The 23,491-nt window shown below is 29.3% G+C and overlaps 2 protein-coding genes across 12 annotated transcripts; one reads left to right on the top strand and one right to left on the bottom strand.

The window, feature by feature from the left end:
• Positions 1 to 897: 897 nt before the first annotated feature.
• On the bottom strand, positions 898 to 4,493 carry Mldr (mitochondrial ribonuclease P catalytic subunit). 6 transcript variants are annotated; one of them, XM_083093242.1, is made up of 6 exons: positions 3,724 to 4,098; positions 2,743 to 3,604; positions 2,211 to 2,454; positions 1,886 to 2,016; positions 1,411 to 1,713; positions 898 to 1,186 (listed from the first exon to the last, which is right to left on the bottom strand). In XM_083093242.1, coding segments are annotated over exons 2-6 (1,530 nt in total). In that variant the 5' UTR covers positions 3,594 to 3,604; positions 3,724 to 4,098; the 3' UTR covers positions 898 to 1,185. The 6 variants fall into 6 exon arrangements, with proteins under 6 accessions (XP_082949368.1, XP_082949369.1, XP_082949371.1 ...); XM_083093243.1 differs by lacking the exon at positions 898 to 1,186 and adding an exon at positions 1,210 to 1,327; XM_083093245.1 differs by lacking the exons at positions 898 to 1,186; positions 3,724 to 4,098 and adding an exon at positions 4,358 to 4,493 and having other exon boundaries at positions 1,343 to 1,713; positions 2,743 to 3,454; positions 3,533 to 3,604.
• Positions 3,988 to 22,751, top strand: LOC145968040 (proto-oncogene tyrosine-protein kinase ROS-like). 6 transcript variants are annotated; one of them, XM_083093235.1, is made up of 10 exons: positions 3,991 to 4,331; positions 5,783 to 6,081; positions 7,665 to 7,861; positions 7,934 to 8,082; positions 17,827 to 18,172; positions 19,269 to 19,679; positions 20,043 to 20,257; positions 20,563 to 21,048; positions 21,659 to 22,010; positions 22,171 to 22,751. In XM_083093235.1, exons 4-10 carry the CDS (start codon positions 7,981 to 7,983, stop codon positions 22,353 to 22,355), a joined length of 2,097 nt encoding a protein of 698 aa, XP_082949361.1. In that variant the 5' UTR covers positions 3,991 to 4,331; positions 5,783 to 6,081; positions 7,665 to 7,861; positions 7,934 to 7,980; the 3' UTR covers positions 22,356 to 22,751. The 6 variants fall into 6 exon arrangements, with proteins under 6 accessions (XP_082949362.1, XP_082949361.1, XP_082949359.1 ...); XM_083093236.1 differs by having other exon boundaries at positions 3,988 to 4,331; positions 7,665 to 8,082; positions 21,659 to 21,826; XM_083093233.1 differs by having other exon boundaries at positions 7,665 to 8,082.
• The last annotated feature ends 740 nt before the right edge of the window (positions 22,752 to 23,491 follow it).

The raw sequence follows: 23,491 nt of genomic DNA, 5'->3' as shown, positions 1-23,491 counted from the left end.
CACGGCTTGCCTGCTAGGTTCGCTGCGATCTAGAAGTCATTTTAGACGTATGTTAGAGAGAGAACGACTACTGCCGTCTATCTCTGTCTCTCTCGCTCGTATTGCGACTTCTAGTCGAAAAACGGACACACTAAGTGAGACCTCCCCCACCACTAAAAAAGGCCTGAGTTTCCAGACCTGTATGTAAGGACCTGAGCAGAATGGCTGCCTTAAGATTTTAAGACTATGTTTTATGCCTTAGGTCTTTGTCTTAGGTAACGCACAATACTGTGTGTTATGTCTCGAGTCTTATGTATACGCGAACGTTTATTTCTTACAAACGTTCGCGTATACATAAGACTCGGGACATAACACACAGTATTGTGCGTTACTTAAGACAAAGACCTAAGGCATAAAACATAGTCTTAAAATTATAAGGCAACCATTCTGCTCAGGCCCTAAGACCGTGGACTCCGCAAACGCTCAAACAAGCATGGACGCTGGCTGTTTGACCCTATTGCCTCCTCCACAGATAGAGCGTCAAATGTAGTCACGTGACCAGATTTGACGCTAAAAATGAGCGTCGAGCGTCTGCATGAAATTGTACCTTAAAGCTTTTTTGTAAATCTGGGGATTGTGCTGTAAATTTCCAAATTACGTTTACATAAATAATTCACATATTATCTACATCATAGTTGCAAAATTTTTTTTCATGTAAATATTTACATTATGTAAAAAGCTATTATAAATTAAATGTTAAAAAATTAATGTTTTCATGTAAATATGTAAAGCCTGTAAACTACTATACATTAAATATCAAAATACAAAAATAATAAATATATTATAAAATGTATTATAATATGTATTAATATAATATATATTTATATTCTTTTCCAATAATAATTAATAATTATAAACTGTGTTAATATAATATGTATTTTTACATTCTTTTTTAGTATAAAATTTAGTTCGTCAAATCCTTTGACTTTTCATGTTCGTTATAGAATATTAAAATTATATCGTTGTTTAAATCATGGATCATTTAATTAAACGACATAAATGAAATGTTTCTAATGTTATAGAAAACAATACAATGTTTATGTGTAAAGGCACGTAGATTATTATATTTTACATGCTCAATCCTGATTTAATACCATCCCATATAAGATAAATGGACATATTTTTGATTGAAATTATTAATATCCCTCTGCAATAAAACAAGCTCGCTAATAAAGGAAAATAATAAAAATATATTTACAAAATTCTCACTGTAACAAAAATTACAAAAAAAAGGATGGTATTGTTCCATTTGATAGTGGAAATTCAACAGGGAAAGTTTTATCCTTATCTTAAAACATCAATATATACTTAGTAGCAAAATTTATTTTGTTATATCATAATCATTTATTTTTACTGTACTTTAAACAGTACCATTTATCTGGGAATTCAAGCGATTCTGCGTAGGTAGAATCATCACTGACATAAGGCACATGCCAGTGGTCACCATTTTTCTGTGCAGTCGGTACATAAACGAAAGGTTCCTGTATATATAAGCTGGTTGCACTTTTCTTCTTAACAAAATACTGATGTGAGCATTGCCATTTTTTAAATTCTTTTTCCAAAGGCAAGTCTTTTAAACTGTGCTTATGCTGTCGCATTAAATCTAGTGATACAAACTTTGCATTTTTACCACTTGACATGGTTGCATATAGCATATAAGGATCATCAGCAGACCTAAAAATTTCATGTAATTTTGCATATGTATTAAATATGTATTATGCACATGTATTAAAAATTTATGTATATAAAATTTTAGTTTTTATATTTTACTATTAATTATATATTAAACTAACATTTTTACATAAATTCAAGAAAACTCTGGTACTCTTTAAAATTCAATACTTACAAGTTATCTGTAAAAAAGATAAATGCATGTTTCTCTATATATTTGAAACTAGGCAGCTTCTTCTGATGTTTTCGTGTTAATACAAGAATCTTTTTTCTACGTTTGCTGAAGTATTCTATCACATTAACCAACTGTAATAAACGATATGTTTTTATAAATTAATGTAAAATTAAATTTAAAAAATGCAATAGAAGAAAAGTTTCTTCTCTTTAATAACAATGTAATAATTTCTAACATATGTAAATAGTTATATATATAATATATACTAATATATTTATTTATATATTATTTATATTTATATTTATTATTTTAACAAAAATACTACCACTTCTAATATAGGTATGTAATTATTTTGAATGTAACTTATATTGAGTCCATCAATCACTATGTCATAAGGTTTAGTGTCCTCAATAAATTTTTTAAATCTTTGCAATTCTCGTGGATTGGTCTTGCGGTAAATATCTGATCCTATAATTACTCTGTTCATTACAGACTCAGCTAGATCCTGAAAATTTTTGTCACTGAATGTTATCTCTGACAAAGAATGACCGCAATGACTACAATTCCCCCTAAATAGAAAAAATATGCATCTATGAAAATCTTAACTATTGATTTAAAATTCTAATTTTAATTATTAAAATTCTAATTATATTTCAGTTGTTTAAAATTTTAATTATAATTTTAATTATTAAAATCAAATGCAAATATGTTAAAATTCTAATTTTAATTCTTTCTTTCTTTTTAAAATTCTATTATATTTTTAAATTCTAAATTATTAAAAAGGAGGAATAAAATTAACATAATAATAAAATAATTAAATCAATCAAATAATAAAATAATAATAAAATAATGCTTACGTAGTGGAAATAGTTGTGGATGCTACAGACCAGCCATATGTAGTAACTGTATTGACATATGCATTTATAATATGATTATATGGCATTATGCTGTGTTCAGCCCAAAATTTAAACATTTCTTCCATCCTATCATTAATTTTTGTTTTTTCTAGTTCACAATATTGCAGATGTGATGTATACACAATATTTTGTGGCCTTAATCTGTGTAATGTCATTTCTAATAACATTTTCCACGCAATATCAGATTTTTGGTTTCTAAATGCTGCAGCAATTATTGCAGAATATACAGATGCACCTGGATGAGTAGTAATCCTTATCATTTCCAATATTTCAAATGTTTTTTCCCACTGATCTGTTAAGCACAAGCTCACTATACAATGTTCAGCTGTAACAGAATCTAAATATGTATGCTGCTGTCTTAGGGCATTATATGTTTCTATAATTTCTGTTTTATCTATATCAGTCAATGAATTGTGTTTCAGAAAATAGAGTCTTAGATACTTTCCGATCACTGCCACATTCAGAGGATAATTGTTTTCTCTCAGAAATTTAAAATATGCAATAGCTGTGTCTACTTTAAAATCTTTAAGACATATGTCCATAATTGTGGTATCTACAATGGCTGGAGTGATTTGTTGAATTTGAAGAAGTTTTTCTCGTATGCTTGACCATTCTATATTTGATACATTCTCCTTCATTTTCTTATAAATATCTGTATTTTCCGCAATAATAACATTTAAAGGGACAATTTTCCTGGTATTAGGCATTTGGTTTAATAAAAAATATGTACTTCTGTGAAATTTACGGTACCAGGACCATAGTGGCCGATACATTTTGCAACACACTGCCATTTATTTTATATCTGAAAAAATTAACACTATTAAAAATTATATCTATAATTATATATGTATATATATGTGTGTGTGTGTGTGTGTGTGTATAATAGGAAATTAAGGTAATTATTCAGTTTAGGGGCCTCACCTCAAATATCGATAAAATTAGACTCATTCGACGCGTTTTTGCACGAAATAACCGAATCTGGCAGAAAAAAGTGTCGCTCTGCTCCGCGAAGCGAAATATTAATGCTTAAAGTTGAGGACTATTCAGGTTAGAAAATCTGTTATACTGATGGCACTAGCACTCACACACACACATACACGCGCGCACACACGCACACACACACGAGGGGGGGGTGCAAGGGGGACCTTCGCCCCCCCCCCTCCCGCACCCACCCGTCCCCGTCGCTTCGCGTGGAAAGTTGCAAAGTGGAACCTTGCTTCGCGTGGAAAGTTGCACCCTACCGTAGGCACCCCTACCGGCGGAGTGGGTGCAGGAGCATACAACTTTCCACGCGAAGCGAGGGGGACGGGGTGGGTGCGGGAGGGGGGGCCGAAGGCCCCCCTTGCACCCCCCGTGTGTATGTGTGTGAGTGCTAGTGCCATCGATATGACAGATATCCTAACCTAAATAGTAGTGAACTTTAATCGTGAATATTTCGCTTCGCGAAGCAGAGCGACACTTTTTTCTGCCAGATTCGGTCATTTCGTGCAAAAACGCGTCGAATAAGTCTAATTTTATCGATATTTGAGGTGAGGCCCCTAAACTGAATAATTACCGAAATTAATATTTTCATGCTTGAAGAGAAACTTAGGGTGCGTCCCGATGGAGAAAGAAATAGCGGAACGGAATAGTAACGGAAAAGTAACTATATGATGGCTAACCAATCAGAATGATTCCGTTCCGTCTTTACGTGACCGGGTTCCCCATGGCAAACGTTTTACGGAACGGAATGAAAACGGAAATTATGTACTACATAATATCATCATGTATTACATAGATATATCATGTCTGTGATAACCTATAACCTGGTGAAGCAATTTACTGAAATCACGTGTAATAAAATAATTAACATTATGTTATCAATAATTAACATTATATTATATAATTAACATTAATATTATCATTAATGATTTTTTAATTATTTCTTATTTTTATTATTAACGCGACATGGTAAATATTCATTATATTATATTAATACATGATGACATTATGTAGTACATAATTTTCGTTTTTATTCCGTTCCGTAAAATGTTTGCCATGGGGAACCCGGCCATGTAAAGGCGGAACGGAATCATTCTGATTGGTTAGCCATCATATAGTTACTTTTCCGTTACTATTCCGTTCCACTATTTCTTTCTCCATCGGGACGCATCCTTATACAAACATTTCTTCTAACGCAAAGCTTTGAAAATATACAAATAAAACAGAAATAGAGCAAATCTATATATTTCTTAGATTTTATTATTATAATATATAAAATACATTTCCTAAAAAATTAATTTTTTATCTTTTAGGATCACAACACTTTATATATAAATAATTTAGGGCTCCTGCACACAGGACGCGGCAACACTTGCCGCGCGGCGGAAGCCGACGCGATAGCCAATACAAAAGTTGGATTGAGTTCAACTTTGACGCGCGGTGGATGTTATGTATCTGTTGATTGGCTATCGCGTCGACTTCCGCCGCGCGGCAAGCGTTGCCGCGTCCTGTGTGCAATAGCCCTTAGGCCCAATTCCACAACTCACTTTAACCGAAGTTTAAGGAGGATTTAAGCCTACGGCACACGGTACAATTTTTCGTACTGGATTTGATAAGATTTAGTAAAATATTAGAAATGCTGCATTCTGATTGGTGCATTTTTAGTATTTTACTAAATCTTATCAAATCCAGTACGAAAAATCGTACCGTGTGCCGTCGGCTTTACATTGGCTGCATTCAGCAGAAAAAGCTGCTTTGCAACTGTTGTAAAATTCGTGAGCCTGATTGGTGTATGCTCTTAATTTTGACTGGATCTAAGAGCATACACCAATCAGATTCACGAATTTTACAACAGTTGCAAAGCAGCTTTTCCTGCTGAACGCAGCCATTGCGTCCAATGTCCAATGTATGACGTCCGATTGGATACATTGGGCTTTGGGCGCAATGTAAATCCTCTTTTTTAACGAGACTAAACTTCGGTTAAAACATCGACATATAGAATGGACTGCTGATGGAAGGGGAAGGGGAGCCGCACGAATAGAGTGAGAGGCAGATAATATGAGGTCACGTTCCGTCTCTTTCTAATAAAGCCTGATTGGTTGGTAAAAAATCAGCAGTACTGACGCTATGTCAAAGCGTGCCTCGAGCAAAACTATAGCCAAACGGGATAGAAAGCAGTAACTGGCAGTGCAGTAACATCGACAGTCCGTGTTATAGCTTGTGTACAATGGTTAATTATTGTATTTTGTGCAAGCGGAGTACTAGAAAAGCCGAAGATGCATCTGTTACTTTTCACTTGTAAGTATATTGGAAGTTATATAATGGAAATACTTTTTTGTGAGTGGAAGTTGGAAGTATAGAAGAGATTTTAAAGTCAATGGCTGCGTTTAGCAGGAAAAGCTGCTTTGCAACTGTTGTAAAATTCGTGAATCTGATTGGTGTATGCTCTTAAATTCAGTCAAAATTAAGAGCATACACCAATCAGGCTCACGAATTTTACAACAGTTGCAAAGCAGCTTTTTCTGCTAAACGCAGCCAATTTCATTTTTGTAAAGCATTTTATTATAATTAATGAAGTCCGCAAATATACACATAAAATGTTTAACATTAACATAAATATCTTGAAAATATCCCAGACATCCTGGACATATTCAGAATAATCCTGAAATTAGCCTAGGACATCCTAGGTATATTCAGGATGATCTTGAGGATGTCTTGCTATCTGAGAAGGAACCCCTTTTTAGGGCAACCTGTTTATTGGCAATACGTTATAATTTCATTGGAAACTATGCTCTTGTATTTGCGAATTGATTGGGATTTATCTTATTATTTTGTCTTTTAGATTTTTTAATTAACAAGAATTTTTTTTACTGAAAAAGCAATATTATTTTCAAAGTTACGAAATTATCTTAAAAAGTTATTTCTTTCTCTGAGTATTACATAAATTGGAACATTTATTTTCAATATTATAATATCGTAATAGTTATGCAGAATAATTTTCTTTCACAATTTTCTGAATATTTATAACTTATCATTACAAAATTCTTTTTTTAGCAAAAGATATGCATCTTCTGAATCACAATAATTATTACGAAATTACTATAAATATAAATATAAAGAAGCAATAAATGTGCATTTATATCAAAAGTGTCTTATCTGAACATAAATTATACAAATCTAAATGTATATAGATAGTTCTATAAATAAAAGTAATAAAAATTTAAAAAATAAAAATTTTAAGCAACTATACAATATTAATTCTTCAGAAATACAAATGAGATTAATGCAATTAATTGTTAAATTAAATAATTGATTATCAATTTATGCAATTAAATTATAATCGACTCGAAGTTAGTTCCTAAGTTGTTTTCAATTTTATATACATGTATAATTTATATACATTGTATTTCTATATAGATATACAATTTAAAAGAAAGTTTTTTATATAGATTTTCAGATCAAAATAAAGTATCAAAACATGACATGCCTAAAATGCTAAAAAATATATTTTTTTGCAGATTGCAATCTCTATTATTTAAATTTTATATCTTTTTATCAAATCAAATTCCTAGGCATATATATATTATATATTAAATAAGCATATATATATATATATATATATATATATATATATATATATATATATGCTTATTTAAAGATGTATTTTAGAATTAAATTTGTATTTAAATTTGTATTTTAGAAATATTAAGATGATGTGTTACTCAAGATATAATCAATAATAAAATAATTTGTCAAATTTAAAAAGAGAACCTAATCAATTATATTATATATAAATAATACATTATACTAAATATATTTTTTAATTTCATCCTACAAAGTGTGATTTAAATTTCCGTTATGTTTTGACATAACTCTCTTAGTCATATTAGACGTCATTTAGCGACTCATGCAAATGGATGAAAGTTTTGCGGGGATGATAAAAACAAATCAGTCCATCAGTCAACCAATCAGTTCAGTCAATGTAGTGCCTTGCGCTCGCATTCACTCGGAAGGCACAGTATCTTTGTAAAGAAAGATTGGCGACAAAACAACAGATACGGCTGCTCATATATATGTGGTGATTATAATAATAACATTGATTTATTTACAATAACGCGTGACCTTTCCATCCAAAAAATGACTACGGCAGGAATAATATTATGCGCGTTACTAAAAGTATTGATACTCAAAGAAGTCATGCAGATGCCTCTGCAAGAGAATTTCGAAAATCATGCTTTCACCCACCGTCCTATATTTTGGAGGAATCTTGTTAAGGATCTAAACGAGGATTCCATAGAGGTAAAAAATCTTTTGCTTTTATAAAAAGAGAAAAAATTCTAGATTACAGATAATTTATCTGTATAATTGTAAATCTGTATAATGCATAATTAACTCAGATAGCAAATGTCACTTGACTTCAAAATAATGTAATGGATAATTAAATAAATTTATTGAATGAAAAAATTCATTTGATTATTCATTTGTCGTATTTGTTATATTTATTTATATTTAATAGATTAATTAATAGATTAATTAATAGATTAATTTAAACTGGGTTTTATAAAAGAGAAACAATCATAAGGTTTGAAGACCAGATTTTTTTTCATATATTTATAAGTGTGAATCCAAAAAATTAATAATACAAGAATAAATTAAAAAAATAAGATATAATACATTAAAAAAAGTAATTTAACTATTATCTTTAAAAGAAAGGGAATCTTTAGTCTTAACGTGCGCATGTTGTTATTATCTTCTGTTTTAATCTTATTTTCTATCTCTCTCTTTTTCTCTCTCTCTCTCTTTCATACACGAATATTTGCTAATTGAACGTATTTTTAATATAATTTCTATATATATAGTCATCAATTACAACTTTATTTCATTTAATATTTGTTAGTAACATAATCATATTATATATTATATATTATATTATATATTTTATATTATATATTATAATCATATTATATATCATAGAAAAAAATATAATCATTTATTCACGAAATATAATTATTTTCACACATAATCTATTTTTTATTTAATCAAACAAAAAACTTAAAATCTGTATTTCCTTGATCAAAAAGATTTTGTAATAAAAATTTATGTGATAAGATTTCTATCATTATGTGGTAAAAATATTCAGATATAAAAATTTCATTCATGAATGAATATGTTGTTAAAATTTACAGTAAAAACGTAAGTATAAATACGACAGGAAGTTAACAGAGAAGCACAAGTTAATTGAGAAGACAATGATAAATCAATCGTGATAAATTCGAATTATTTATGCATTGCTCAATTGAACAGAGCAGAATTCTAAGAATTATTTACCGAGAAAGATGACTATTAACCCATATTAACCTTTATTATCTCATTCTTATATAGCTTTCTTCTAAATGAAGAAATATGTTATGCAAGAAAATATCATTGATCAGAGAGAAAGAGAAAGAGAGAGAGGGGAGGGGGAGGGAAGGGAGAGAGAGGAAGGGAGGGAGGGAGGAAGGAAGGGAGAAATAAAGAATACAGATTAGGAAATTATTGAAACTATTTGGTTATTATTTGGGAACAATTAGATAGAATTAAAAGAATAAACTATTTTAAGTATAAATTACATAAATTATTAAGTAGAAATTACATATTAATTTTATTACCATACAATACAAAAACTATATATAAAACAATTTAATACTCCAATTTTGTCTACTATCATTTTCACACACATATTTCTTTTTGAATATAAAACTTAATTATCACACAAATTGCTTTATATAACTTTTTTGGTAAATATGCACTTTACGGACGCCCTCATCGATTTCAATATCGATTTTGACATATGTTGTCAAGCTTACTTTCCTGAGTAAGTATCAAAAGGTTTTAAGTGTCGCTTACTATTTATTAAAAAGTTATTAACGAAAAAAGTTTAATGAATATAATATGATTTTGTGACAGCATGTACGTTTAAGAAGATTTCTGAAATGTTATTTACTAAAAGACAAAAAAATGGTCTAAATTTGCAAACGGATACGGAACGTTTACCAGAAATTTATTTAAACATTGTTAATAATTTGCCAAAAATTTAACATAGTCTTTTATCATAATAGAAGATCTGTGACTTTGCGTATGTGTACATTTTTATATTATTTGACTCGCTTTAACGTTTATAAATAAGCCACAGTTATCCGGTGAAGACTAGTCGATCTTTGTCTTCAGAGATGTTAATCTGTCTCTATTCGCTTCCAACGGCTCGTCCGTGTTTTCGATGCCTGGAAGTAAGTCTAAATTTCGTAGTTTTAACTTCTTAACTTTTTAATTTTTTAATTTTATCTGATTCTACATTTAGTTTATATTTATTTAAATTATTCCAATTTGTTGTTGACTTTAACATAAGATTTTAACCTCTTAACCTTTTAATTTTAATTTAATTTAATTTACTTTATTCTATCTTTAGTTTATATTAGTTTATATTATTTATTTAAATTATTTCAATTTGTGTTTTTTATTTTAATATAATTTTTCTTTGATAAAATTTTGACTGATTTCATTACAGGCATCGTCAAAATAATTAGACCGAATCATTCTGTATAAAATCAGTTATGATTTTATTAAAATAGTGAACTAAAGGTGAATGAAAGAAAGAAAAGAAAAGGGGAAAAGAAGCAGGATACCTTTGTTTATTGGTATAATGAAAGATTAAAAATTATATTTAAATGTTCAATAAAACTAGAACAATGAGGATCTTTTATAAACTTAACTTATATTAAATTAAATACTATTCCTGAATAAGATAAAATTACACTGTTAAAAACTTAATAGAACTTAAAAAATAAATCCATAATAAAGAGAAAAAGAAGTGTATATCAAAAATTAAATGAACCATAGAGTAATTAACAGCTCATTAGCATACATAAGGTGAATTACGTCTAAGAACAAAGGAATAAAATAGCAAATTGAACTTATTATGAAGATGACTTTATTAAATTAACATCAATGGTTTGTAAAGAAAATGTAATGTAAAGTAATAATAAGACTGAAATTGAACAGCGACAAAGAGTGACTGAGAACAATAGAGAATTGCAAATTGATTCTGAAGGTTAGAGAATTACCTGAATCTTCGAATGAGAACAGTACAACGATTTGCAACTCTGAATGTGATGCTCGGGAGTGTGAAATTCTTTGTTCATAGACAAAGCCAAAGAGATGCTTCTGATATCTTTCTCAAGAATATTTCCAAGGGCTAGAATAGTGACCAGAGCCTCATGGAATTAACATGTACTCACGTAACTTGACAGAAAGAACAACCCGAGTACCGATCAGAAGCCTTTGTGCTGAATGAAATGCTCTCGATAACGTATATGACCAGAAACGCATTCCTTGAAAAGGAATATTCTTGAGAAAGATATCAGAAGCATCTCTTTGGCTTTGTCTCTGAACAAAGAATTTCACACTCCCGAGCATCACATTCAGAGTTGCAAATCGTCCCGGTAAGCAAAATGCGCGCAATTTGCCAGCAGATTGGCGACAGATTTCCACAAAAGTTGCTAGCAGATTGGCATCCGTTATGTCCGCAATAGGCTCACGATTTGCTAGCAAAACCTGCTCACAGAATCTGACAGCAGATTATTAGCAAAAACCGAGCAGGATCTGCTAACATCACTTGATGTCAAATTGTCGGCAGAAACCGAGCAGGATCTGCGCGCGCGTAATCTGACGGCAGATTGGCAGCAGATCCCGAGCAAAATCTGCAGCTTCTGGTCATTCATATAAATAAGTAATATAAATACAATAAAATTAATTACTACAGATGTTAAATAAGACTATTATCGGCGAGTTATCGGTTAATTACAATTTTCTTCTAATACAACATATAATATGTAATATGTTATATCGTAGTTATATCTTACATAGTAAAGGATTCAATTTAATTAAATTAATAATAAAGTAAATGGTGAAAATAATTAAATTTAACTTATAAAACTTGAGATATAATTGATTTAGAATTAAATTCTTCCTTTATGCTTCAAATAGGCAGTAAATGAATAATTATCCATTTATCCTATTGATTCCAATCAGTTTAATATTCTGAATCTTATCTGCTTGTATCACATATCAGAAATTAAAGTGATAGAAATAGTTACTATATTTTTGATCTTTTATTAATAATAGCGACTTTATATATATTTCTGACAGAAATTTGATTGCGAGAAAATACATCACATAGCGGTAAGCGAAGGAACTATCGAATCAAATGCAGATTGTTGCCAATTTGCCATCAGATCACGCATGCAAACCCTGTTCCACTTCTGCTGTCAATCTGCAGTCAAATTGCGCGCACGCAGATTCTGCTTGATTTTTGCCGACAATCTGATATCAAGTCATGTTAGCAGATTCTGCTTGGTTTCTGCCACCAATCTGCGTCAAATTCTGTGAGCAGACTCTGTTCGAGTTTTGACATCAATTTGTCAACTTAATTGGTAATAACAGCTTCAGTACCAAATTTGCAGCCGTTTTGCTAACATTAGTTGATAGCAGACACTTGGCATGATATGCTTTCTACAGACTTTGCTATCTGGGGTTGTACTGTTCTCATTCGAAGGTTCAGGTAATTCTCTAACCTTCAGAATCGATTTGCAATTCTCTATTGTTCTCAGTCACTCTTTGTCGCTGTTCAATTTCAGTTTTATTATTACTTTACATTACATTTTCTTTACAAACCATTGATGTTAATTTGATAAAGTCATCTTCATAATAAGATGCCTGTAATGATTTAATAAATCCTTGAATTGTTGCTCTTCGACTGTTAAATTTCACTCCTCCTTTTGATAGAGGGAAGAGCGACTATGAATATCCAATTTAGAACTGAAACTTGAGAGAATCTCACTAAACTTCAGAATATGATTCAACACGTGGTTTTTTCCTCTCAATTCTCTCACTTTACATTGCGTCATAAAGTGTGAAAAGACAAAAATGGCGGAACTGAACAATACGTGGGGAAGAAGAAGGAGCACATAGCGCCACCACCTCTCCACAACGGAAGGAACGAATCGAGAGTCGATAGCAGACGACTGGCGCGCGGCTTAAATTCTGCATGACTCAGTTTCCAAACACATTCAATGTTAATGTAATTTTAGACGGCACGCTTTTAATATAATTGACTCCGATGTAAAGTTTTTGTTATTTGTTCAATCACCATACTTGCGCTGAAAATGGCCCAAAAATAGGGTCGAAACGTTCGCAAACTTTTCACATTTGTATTTATTGTTTCATACTTATTTGTTTTGTATAACAAATTACTGTGTTATAAGATCGACACTTGACTCGCATTGCCATTAAAACTGATTTGTTTAATTTTTATATAAATATTGTTACGCCCGGGGCGGGGACTTCGATAAATATCGAAGTCGCGCGGTAAAGAGATCGGCCGCTCGCGGGTCGCGCTAAATAAACAAGCATCTTAAGAAACTAATGAACTTTAATGCACTGCACAATTACAACACAAACGGTAACTCAGAACGTAAATACACAATATTAATAACACGGATCGACTCGTAAGAGAAACGCGTCCACACAGCCTGACAGCTGGCTCCAGACTCAAATGACAGCCGCCGCTATCAACAACCTCTTGACAACGGACTTCTTCTCTTTCCACGATGGACTCGACCGCGACCCGAACCAGGGACGTAACAATATACTTACGTATATTTGTATGCAATTAAGAATTTATTATAATTGAAATTATTGATAAAGAAATTTTCTATTGGTACTATCAATCATGCCATTATTATTTTTGTATCATTACTTATTAAAAAATAATGATATATTTGTTAAAAAAATAATATATTTGTTACAAAAATATCTTTAAATAAAGATAAGAAAACACCAAATCCATGCGTGTGTTTCAAAAAATAAATAAAGAGTAGATGTTGCTCTAATATATGTATATATTTTGTTACTTAAAACCTATAAAAGTGATATCAATTATATGTGCTGTAAATAAAGTAAAATAAAGGTAAATAAAAGTATATATATACAAATATTATATATTTTATATAATTTAATTAAATGAAAGTAAAAATGTTATATAATTTTATATAATTTTATATTATTTTATATAATTTTATTTCCTAATTTTATTATTATTAATTTTTTAATTATCACGTTTTGGTATTAAAGTTCTGATAAAAATACATAAAAGATTATACATCACCGACTTTATCGCCGCTTGGATATGTTATAGAGGAGATTGTTCTGAGTAATTCCCCGCAAAAAATAAGTGAGAGGTAACATTACTTTAGAAGATATAACAAGTGAAAATTTGACAATTTTAACGCTTTTTTTAGGCATATTGTAAACTAATAATAAGAATATTGTGTATATATACAGGGTGTCACAGAGCGATCGTATCAGATGTTTATTTTGAAAAATACTCAAAATATATAATGTACATATATATATATATATATATATATATATATATATATATATTATATATTTACACAATATTACTTTTATTGAAATTTATGATTTATTTATATCATTATTTGTATAGAAAAATCAGATTTAAATACTAAAATATATACAAGGTATTTTAGAGAAGCTGAAGCCTAATCAGTTGTTATTTTTAAGTAAATATAGAAATAAACATAGAAATAAATATAGCAGAAAAAGTAAAATCTTTTGTAATAAAGAACATTTTTGGCAGTTTAATATGGAGTAAAAACAATCGGAAATATTTTTATTATTTAATAAATGCTTATAAAAAAATACCAAATATCAATAATTTCAACGACATTATATATTTTCGAAATATATATTATTAGAATTGAAACAAAAATCAAGTTTGTGTCAGAAACTATAAAATACTTTATGTAATGTCTTTCTTGAGATGTTGCCATTGAATTCGCCATTTTTCTCACAACTCTCGTCAATTTTATTTCGGACTGTTCAGCGTATTCAAAACTATCTTTCAAGTATAAAAATTGCATGGATTCAAATTCGGAAAGTGTAGAAACCACTCTATGTGCTTTCTTGAATAAATTAAAAATAATCCAGATCATTAGTTCTATTATTAATAACACAGGCCCACAAAAAAAAAGTACTCTGTGCTGGCGATCTGACTAGGCTAGTCTTATGTATTTTGGCTCGCTGAATTCGAATCTGACGTCAGAATTGCTCCATTACGTCACAGTTTTTTTTTAAATCTCAAAAATAGACGAAAATTTCGTAAAAATCGACATTCTAGGGTAATAAGATTGCGCTTCTTAAAGAAAAAGTTACTAAAATCATATTTTAATGTATTTTCAGACATTATAAATCCAAATCCGACCTAGAATATAAACGTTGTGCTCAATTTTTTTGTGCTCATTTTTTACTTTTTTTATTTCTTCAGGTTGTAACACCTAAAATTTACTGCAAACAGATTCTATTTATCAAGATGCGAAGATATTAAGATAGGTTTTTACCTCCAGATAGCACAATCTTTTTTTTCATGTACCTCTAGCGCTTTAAAGACATGAAAAGAGGTTTGTGACCTATATAAAGAAATTTCTGCATCTTATACGAACTCAACAGCTAGAAGCTGTAAGTTTCGAAAAAATTTTTCTCAAAATTTGGACTTGGAGAATATAAGATTAATTCTTTCCAATATAAGATTTATGAATGAACTAAAATCAAATATGGAATACGGAAGATTGCTACTTTTTCATGACAAATGTTAATAGAATCGATGGTATGATTGGTGTGACAAATCGGATTTGGATTTATAATGCCAGAAAATACATGGAAATATGATTTCGGTAACTTTTCCCTCAAGAAGCGCAGTCTTACTACCCTAGAATGTCGATTTTTATGAAATTTTCGTCTTTCTCTTTTGAGATTTAAAAAAAACTGACGTGATGGAGCAATTCTGACGTCAGATTCGAATTCAGCGGGCCAAAATACATAAGACTAGCCTAGTCAGATCGCCAGCACAGGGTACTTTTTTTTTTTGTGGGCCTGTGTAATCATTGTTTGAGATCTGACAGATTTCATTTTAGCCATTGTTAGAATTTAATGCTTGCGTCATAATATGAATCTCATGAGTCATGATGAAAGAAGGAATATATCTCATCGAGTGCTTCTTCTCTAGAGGCAAATTTTATAGTAATGCTTATCGAGAATTTTGTAGTGTTCAAGTTTGACACACGTAGAATTGCTAGCGAAAATACTATAAAGAGATTAAAATTTATTTTTTATTCATCTCCATGTATCCTTTTATCCTATATACATATTTCGTAATATTTTCGTCCAATTTTAATGTATTAACAATGACTAGAATAAAACTATCAGATCTTAGATATACGACTATTAATAAAATAGAACTAATGACTAGGTCATTGGAAGGGGTGGGGCACATTAGTTTCAACAACTTCTTCTAGGACCCTGTATTAAAGCAATACTTCTTTGTATACACATACATACATACAATTATATGATATATGTTATATAGTATATAATATGTGTTATATTTTATCGATTTTTTAGGATATCATAATTCGCAAGAACATTGATCAAAAGATCGAAGGACCTAACCGCAAATATATAAAACTAATTCTTTTAAGTAATATTATAAGCAGGGCCGAAATGAGGAATTATGGCGCCAGGGGCAAGGAACCAAAAAGTCGCCCCCCCCCCTCCCCATTCTAGCTTTCTTGATCGCGTTTGCTCTTTGCAGTAATTTTTTATTTATATGGACTACTTCCCGATTTCAATAATTCTCACATACAGTGACTCGCATTAATATTCGGACACTATGATGTGCGAGATATTATTGTTGTTATATTTGCTTACAATAATGTTAACGAGGTAATTGTGGTATCATGTATTAAAGTGAACATCATAGTTGGAAAAAACATAAATTTTACTTATTTAATATACATATGTTTGTAAATAACAAAGTATAAGTGAAATAATATACAAATTTCATGTCGCAAAAATATTCGGACACTAAACAAATTACATTAATTTCGTATGAAATATGCTTATTTAAAAAATATTATAGTGAATATTAATAAATCTTTGTTGGAAAACCATTTTATTTAATAACTTCGTGTAATCGCTTTGGTATATTAGAAATAATTTTTTTTTAATATTCCTGCGTAATACAGTTTCACTCTTCTATTAAATATTGTTTTAATTCTGGTATTGTTCTTATGGGTATTTTTCGAATATTAGGATCTAATTGATCCCATAAATTTTCAATGGGATTTATCCGGCGATTGAGGTGGTGGATGCAGCACTTTAGGACAATTATATATAGTAAATATTCTTGTACTATTCTTGATTTATGTTTCGGGTCATTGTCTTGATAATATTATACATATATAAAAACTATGGATACAATAACAGAGTAGCTCGAAAAAAACTTGCTGCTGAGCAAACATGTTGGAAAAGCGTAAAGCGATAAATGGCGTTCAATCGAAAATCTTGCAACAGTTGCAAAGCTGCTTTCTCTGCTGAACGCAGCCAATGTGTTTTGTACTAACTCACTTTTTCTTAAATATTTTCAAAGTCATAAGAAATATCAAAAACTTAAAAGCCTATCATTGTTCCACTATCTGATTTCAATATAAGAAAGGTAAACAATGTCAAACGACAACATAGTCTATATACGGTGTCATAAAATTACATATTATTCATTAGACATTTTTTGTTTATAACTTTTTAATAAACAATGACCGCCGGCTAAAACCTTCACAACATTATTCAGAGTGATGATCTTGATAACATATGTGAGAATTATTGAAATCGAGAGGTGGTTCGTATAAGTAAATAATTACCCTTTGCACTACCCGGGATCACGACGAGGACGTGGCAAACAAGATCTCATTTGTTTTTTACATTTTTTAATTTCTTTTGTACATTTTAGTTTTTTATAATTTTTTTGTATAGTATTTTTATTTTTTTATATTTTTTAAAGGTTTTTTTATAGATTAAAAAAATTTTAAAGAGCCCCTCTCCAACATAAGTATTATTATGAAGATACTTAAACGTACACTTTTCGTGTTTTAGCACCTGCAATTTGTTGAACCATTGACGTCATGGCACTTTGCCAAAAACGGCGCCCTGGGTAACCGCCCCGGTCGCCCCATCCTTCCGCTGGACCTGTATATAAGAATGTTACCTAAACATTACTCCAGTATTCCTATAAGAATTGATGTCAGAGGAAATCAAGCAATTATTTATCCTTCTATGACCACAACAGAATCTAATACGTTTCAAAAGTTCGAATCTAATCCCAAAAATTTAAGAACATTCCCTATAGATGACATGTCGATAAAAAATGAACTCAACGAAGATCCACCTAAAATTACTTATATTTCTGCGAACAAAAAAGAATCTGTCAATTCTATAAAAAGTAAGTATATAATATTAACAGAAAAATGCATTAAAAAAGATTATATAATAATTTAACTTATACAAGATGTTTCTGACATAAATGTTACAAGGTATTTTTTCCGAAACTTCATCATACATAAAAATATTTCAGGCAAAATTGATAGAAATTTGAGAGAGAAAAAAGATATATTATATAATTTTGATAAAATCATGTTTCAAGGCTATGTAGAGATCAATTTAATTTTTTTAAATGAGACTACTCTAATTTTTTTTATATAAATCGATTCCCATATGCAATATTTGGCATAAAAAATTATAGATAAAAATTATAAGATGATCAAAAATTAAATAATTTACGAAGTGTCTTATATATATTTTAATTCAATATATAATTATACATAAGTTATGAAGTCTTGTAAAATATCATTTTTCGATTATCTTGCTTCAATATTTTTATACATAAAATAATAAAAGAAATTAATTAGTGTAAAGAAAATAGTTATTTGTAAGAAAATAATATAAATTTGCAACAAGTAACTACATATTTTTTCGTTAAAAACAACGATGTGTTTTTTTATATATTACGATTGAGTCTCTTATTATTTTGTGCCTAAAAGTATTAAAGCAAGATACTCGCAAAATAAATATTTTATAAGATATATCATAGCTTGTGTAAAATGATGTAAAATTAAAGTATAAAATATCTTACAAATTATTCAATTTATGGCTTACATTATAACTTTTTTAACGCTAAATATTGCGAAAAACCGATAAAAAAATTAGAGTTCATCTTCATATTTAAAAAATAATCTTACAATTAAAATTCAAGATTTTCCACTTTTTTTCCTTCAAAATTTTATCTAAAACATTTTTTGTACGACGTCAAATTCCAAAACACTTTGTAATATTTCATGTGAAATATATTTATTTGAGGAATTTGAAATTTGGCTCAAATAATTCTATTCTATTCTATTTCTATTTAATTTTTTATTTAAGGAATTAAAGATTTCTTTCAATAACAAAAATTTGTTTTATCATATGTTTTAATCAATAAAATCATGAGAAGCATTCATTATTTTTTAACTTAAAAGTTTTTAATTTATTTGTATAACAAGGTGATGCCTTGAGCGTTCCTGGGATGCCTATTTTAGTAAGACTTCGCAATTCTGTATACCAGTTATATTGGGAACCCGTACAAACTAATCACTCGCAAATAATTTTGTATCGACTGGAAGGTTCCATCATTGACGACAATTACAAGCATGATGAGCATTGGAATTTATATTACAATGGAACGAATAATTATTGGATTATTCCTGGGGACATGAAACAAAAGTATCAATTTCGAGTACAAGCTAAAAATGGTTTCGGTTGGAGATCGGCTTGGAGTCAATTAAATGTGATCAATTTAACACAATCCACCGAAATATTGACTGCACAATATTTAACATTATTATTAAGCATCATCGCTATTGCTATTATTATAATATTGATGTGCTTTATCATCTATAATCATTTTTTATATCGTGAGTATACTTAGTATAAAGCTCGAATTTTTATGAGGCATATACATACATGTCACGAATAGACGAGCAGAAATTACATGATATCATTATATCTTCATTGGAAAATAAATACACTATTTTTAGGCAAAATATATTTTCGATAATGCATTACACTTCCATGATATAATTTTTAGCAAACAAAGTTGAATTCAAATAATGCAGAGAGAAATTCTTTATTTGAAAATTTTATAACTATATAATAATTTTTAATTATTCGATCTTTTTTTGAAAAATTAATCTTGTTAATAGGAAATAATTTAAGTTTAGATAATGCTTAATATTAAATAAAAATCGATTATATTAATATATTATCCTTCACAACAGGATATCGACAAAAACAACGTAAAAGCAACAAAAAAATTCCACCTTTAACACTGTCTGAATTAGCGAAATTTCGTGAAATATCTGATGGAAACTTTGTTCAATCTAATCTATATGTTTCTACATTGCAATATGTTTCGGATTATACCACAGTACCTAAAATCAGACAAGAGCAAATCACATTGGAAAATGTCATAACAAACAGCACATCCGAATATGTAAAAACTGATTTTCTTAATTATTTACTAATTGTTTTAATTATTATCCAATTTTTCATTATTATCCAATTTTTCCTTTATTATCTACCTAGCAGTTATGTATATCTTTTTCCTTAATCACAGAAAAATGTTGATGAAAACACACTTTTAAATAAGAACAATTAGAAAATTAATTTTTTAGAATTAGAAGATAGAAAAAGATTTACATAATTTTTATAAACTTTATAAACAAAAAATAAGGCGGAGAAAAATATTCATTAAAAAATGAAGTTTATATTAACACTAATTTTCAATATATTTTTTAGGTATTTCAAGGAAAAATGAAAGAATTGAAGGATGAGTTGAATGAGAGAGTAGAAGGATCAGGCACAATGTCTGTCACCATAAAAACGTTATCAAAAAATGCCTCCACGCGAGAAAAGACGAAACTTCTACAAGAAGCCAAGCTTATGAATCAGCTTCAACACAAACATGTGTTAAAATTACTAGGCGTTTGCTTTGAATCAGACCCGCCAATACTTGTGTTGGAATTAATGGAGGTTGACCTATTGAACTATTTAAGAGATAGTAACTTTATGCAGCTTACAGATTCGCATGTTTTGTATTTACAAGACTTGCTCTCCATGTGCGAAGATGTTGCGCAGGGCTGTTGCTATTTAGAAGAGATGCACCTTGTGCACAAAAATCTAGCATGTCGAAATTGTTTAGTATCCGCGAAAAATCGCGAGGATCGTATCGTCAAAATCGGCAATTTTGGTTTTGCTAAAAATATTTTTGAACATGATTGTCAGGTGAGATAAATGTAACTTTTGAGAAAAAGACAGACAATTATGAGAATTAAAAAATTAAAATAAAAATTTGTCAATTTTTATATATTAAATTATATATAAAAATTAATATCTTAAGTTTTAACATTTTTAAAATTAGCTTTAGAATTAGTAACTTTATAATACTTCCTATATATATATATATATATGTATATATATATAGGAAGTAATTTAAATATATATATATATATATATATATATATATATATATTTTCTGTTTAAAATAAATATTAAATATTTTATAGGTTTATTATTATTGTTACATCATCTTTTATTACTGCTAAATATACAGATACAGATACAAAATTGATATAGATACAAAATTTTGTTAATTTCTTTTTTTATCTAGCAGAAATTAAATTTTAGTATAATATGCTTTCTCCTAATTTTTCACAATGCTTCAAAAATTTTCATTAAATCAGAAAATTAATGTAAAGAAAATTTTAATTTAAATCAGCAAATTAAGAGAAATCGACAAATAAAATAATAAATTCATTAATGCATAATATGTCTTTGATACAAAAATAAACAACTTACAATTAGATAAGGGAATTAATTCATTAAAATGTTTTAGGAAGATGTGCTTTCAATTCGTTGGATGTCACCGGAATCATTAATAGATGGAATATATAATTCGCAGAGCGATGTTTGGGCATTTGGAGTATTAATGTGGGAAATTATGTCATTAGGCCAGCAACCCTATTTTACCAAAACCAATATTGAAGTGGTGAATTATATACGGGTAGGTGGCAGATTGCCGAAACCCTTTTACTGTCCTGAGCCATTGTACGAGTTGATGTTACGTTGCTGGAGTGCAGCGAATGCCAGGCCAAATTTCAAAATTTGTCTCGAAAATATCGTTACTTTGAGAAGCAATGTAGATAATGTGATAATAAATAATGAACACATTGGACTAACTGCCGAAGGTAAATTAACATTAATTCTTTTTCACGCGCATATTGCTGTATAAAAATATTATTTCATTTTATTACAAAGAAATCTAGTTTTTCTCAAAATTCTGTAAAGAGAGAAGTTTTTTAACATATATATTTTACTATAAATTGTATATTGTATGTATTTGTATAGAATACTCTTGGAAGTCTAACAGTTTCGAAGAAAACCGAAACAACCACCTTTCTTGCGAAAACTCCAACAATACCAGGACGACAACAACAGATGTTGAACATCTGTATGAACGTTTACGAAGTGCTTCGTTTAATTCATATCTTGGATCAGAACTTGACGAACATGAGCCAAATCAATTGCATTAATTCGAATCGAAAATATAATTTGCATTAGTTCGAATCAAAAATACAATTTACTCGTAGGCATTAGACAAGAGTGGAAATATACGATAAAAAATCATCGATCGATAATCTTTCGTTAAATTCTTAGTTTCAATTATATCAGAAAACTGCAACAATAGCTCAAAACTTATTGTAAAAACGATACTAAGGAGGAACTTCTTGTTATCTTTGAATGGCTACAAAGAAACGCAAAATTAATTTTTAATATCATTATATATAATGAAATTCTGTACTTTCTCTATGATAAAAATTACATTGCCAAAATTCAAAAACTCATTCGATTTTCAGAACAAATATAATTTTCGCGATAATGAGTTTTGCAGTATACAATTTTCATAAATAAACATTTCATTAAGCTTTCTTATTTATAAACATATCTTTATTTTCATAGTATTTCTTACATTTATTACAAAGAGACACGCCCACATAGCATAAGATTTCCATAGGACATCCTAATTTAATCGAAAAATGATCCCATTTTGATCCAAATTAAAAAGTCTTTCATAGGATTACTTGAAGGTACTTGAGGATATTTCGTATAACATAAGATCTCCGTAGGACATCCTGATTTGATCGAATAATCTAAACGATACAGATGATAAAAAAATCATCGTAGGATTTCCCGAGAATATATTTCTGATTGTCATATATGTATATAATCACTAGTTTGTTCGTTTACCGCTATGCAACGCATCTCTCTCGTATTTAAGTTTAATCATGAGAATTATATAAAGCTTGCAAGAGGCGACAAATATGATTAAAAATATTTTGCTTCAATTTAATGTCCAACGCAACCTCAGTGGAGGAACTTCAGATATTAAATTGATTTTATAAATCGAATAAATGTCCGGCAAATAAGTAATAAAAATGATCCGTTCATCATCTTCAGAGTTTCAGATAAAAATAATTCAATTTTAAAGAAGCAATAAAACAGTATTAATTTTATAGATAGCGCTATCAAGTATATAAATTTCCATTTTAAAAAATTGTAATGTCATTGATTTTATTTTGGCGACACTATTTCAGATTACTGTTTTATTACTTTTTTAAACTATACTGTTTTTGCATAAAATATATTTTCAAAAAAAGTATTTCGTTCG

Source organism: Camponotus vicinus, unplaced genomic scaffold (assembly GCF_025532165.1).
Source record: "Camponotus vicinus isolate PSW18456_S1 unplaced genomic scaffold, iyCamVici1.0 SCAF_3, whole genome shotgun sequence".
Lineage (NCBI taxonomy): Eukaryota > Metazoa > Arthropoda > Insecta > Hymenoptera > Formicidae > Camponotus > Camponotus vicinus.
The sequence above is the reverse complement of the archived record's forward strand: the minus strand, read 5'-3'. Positions and strand labels throughout refer to the sequence as shown.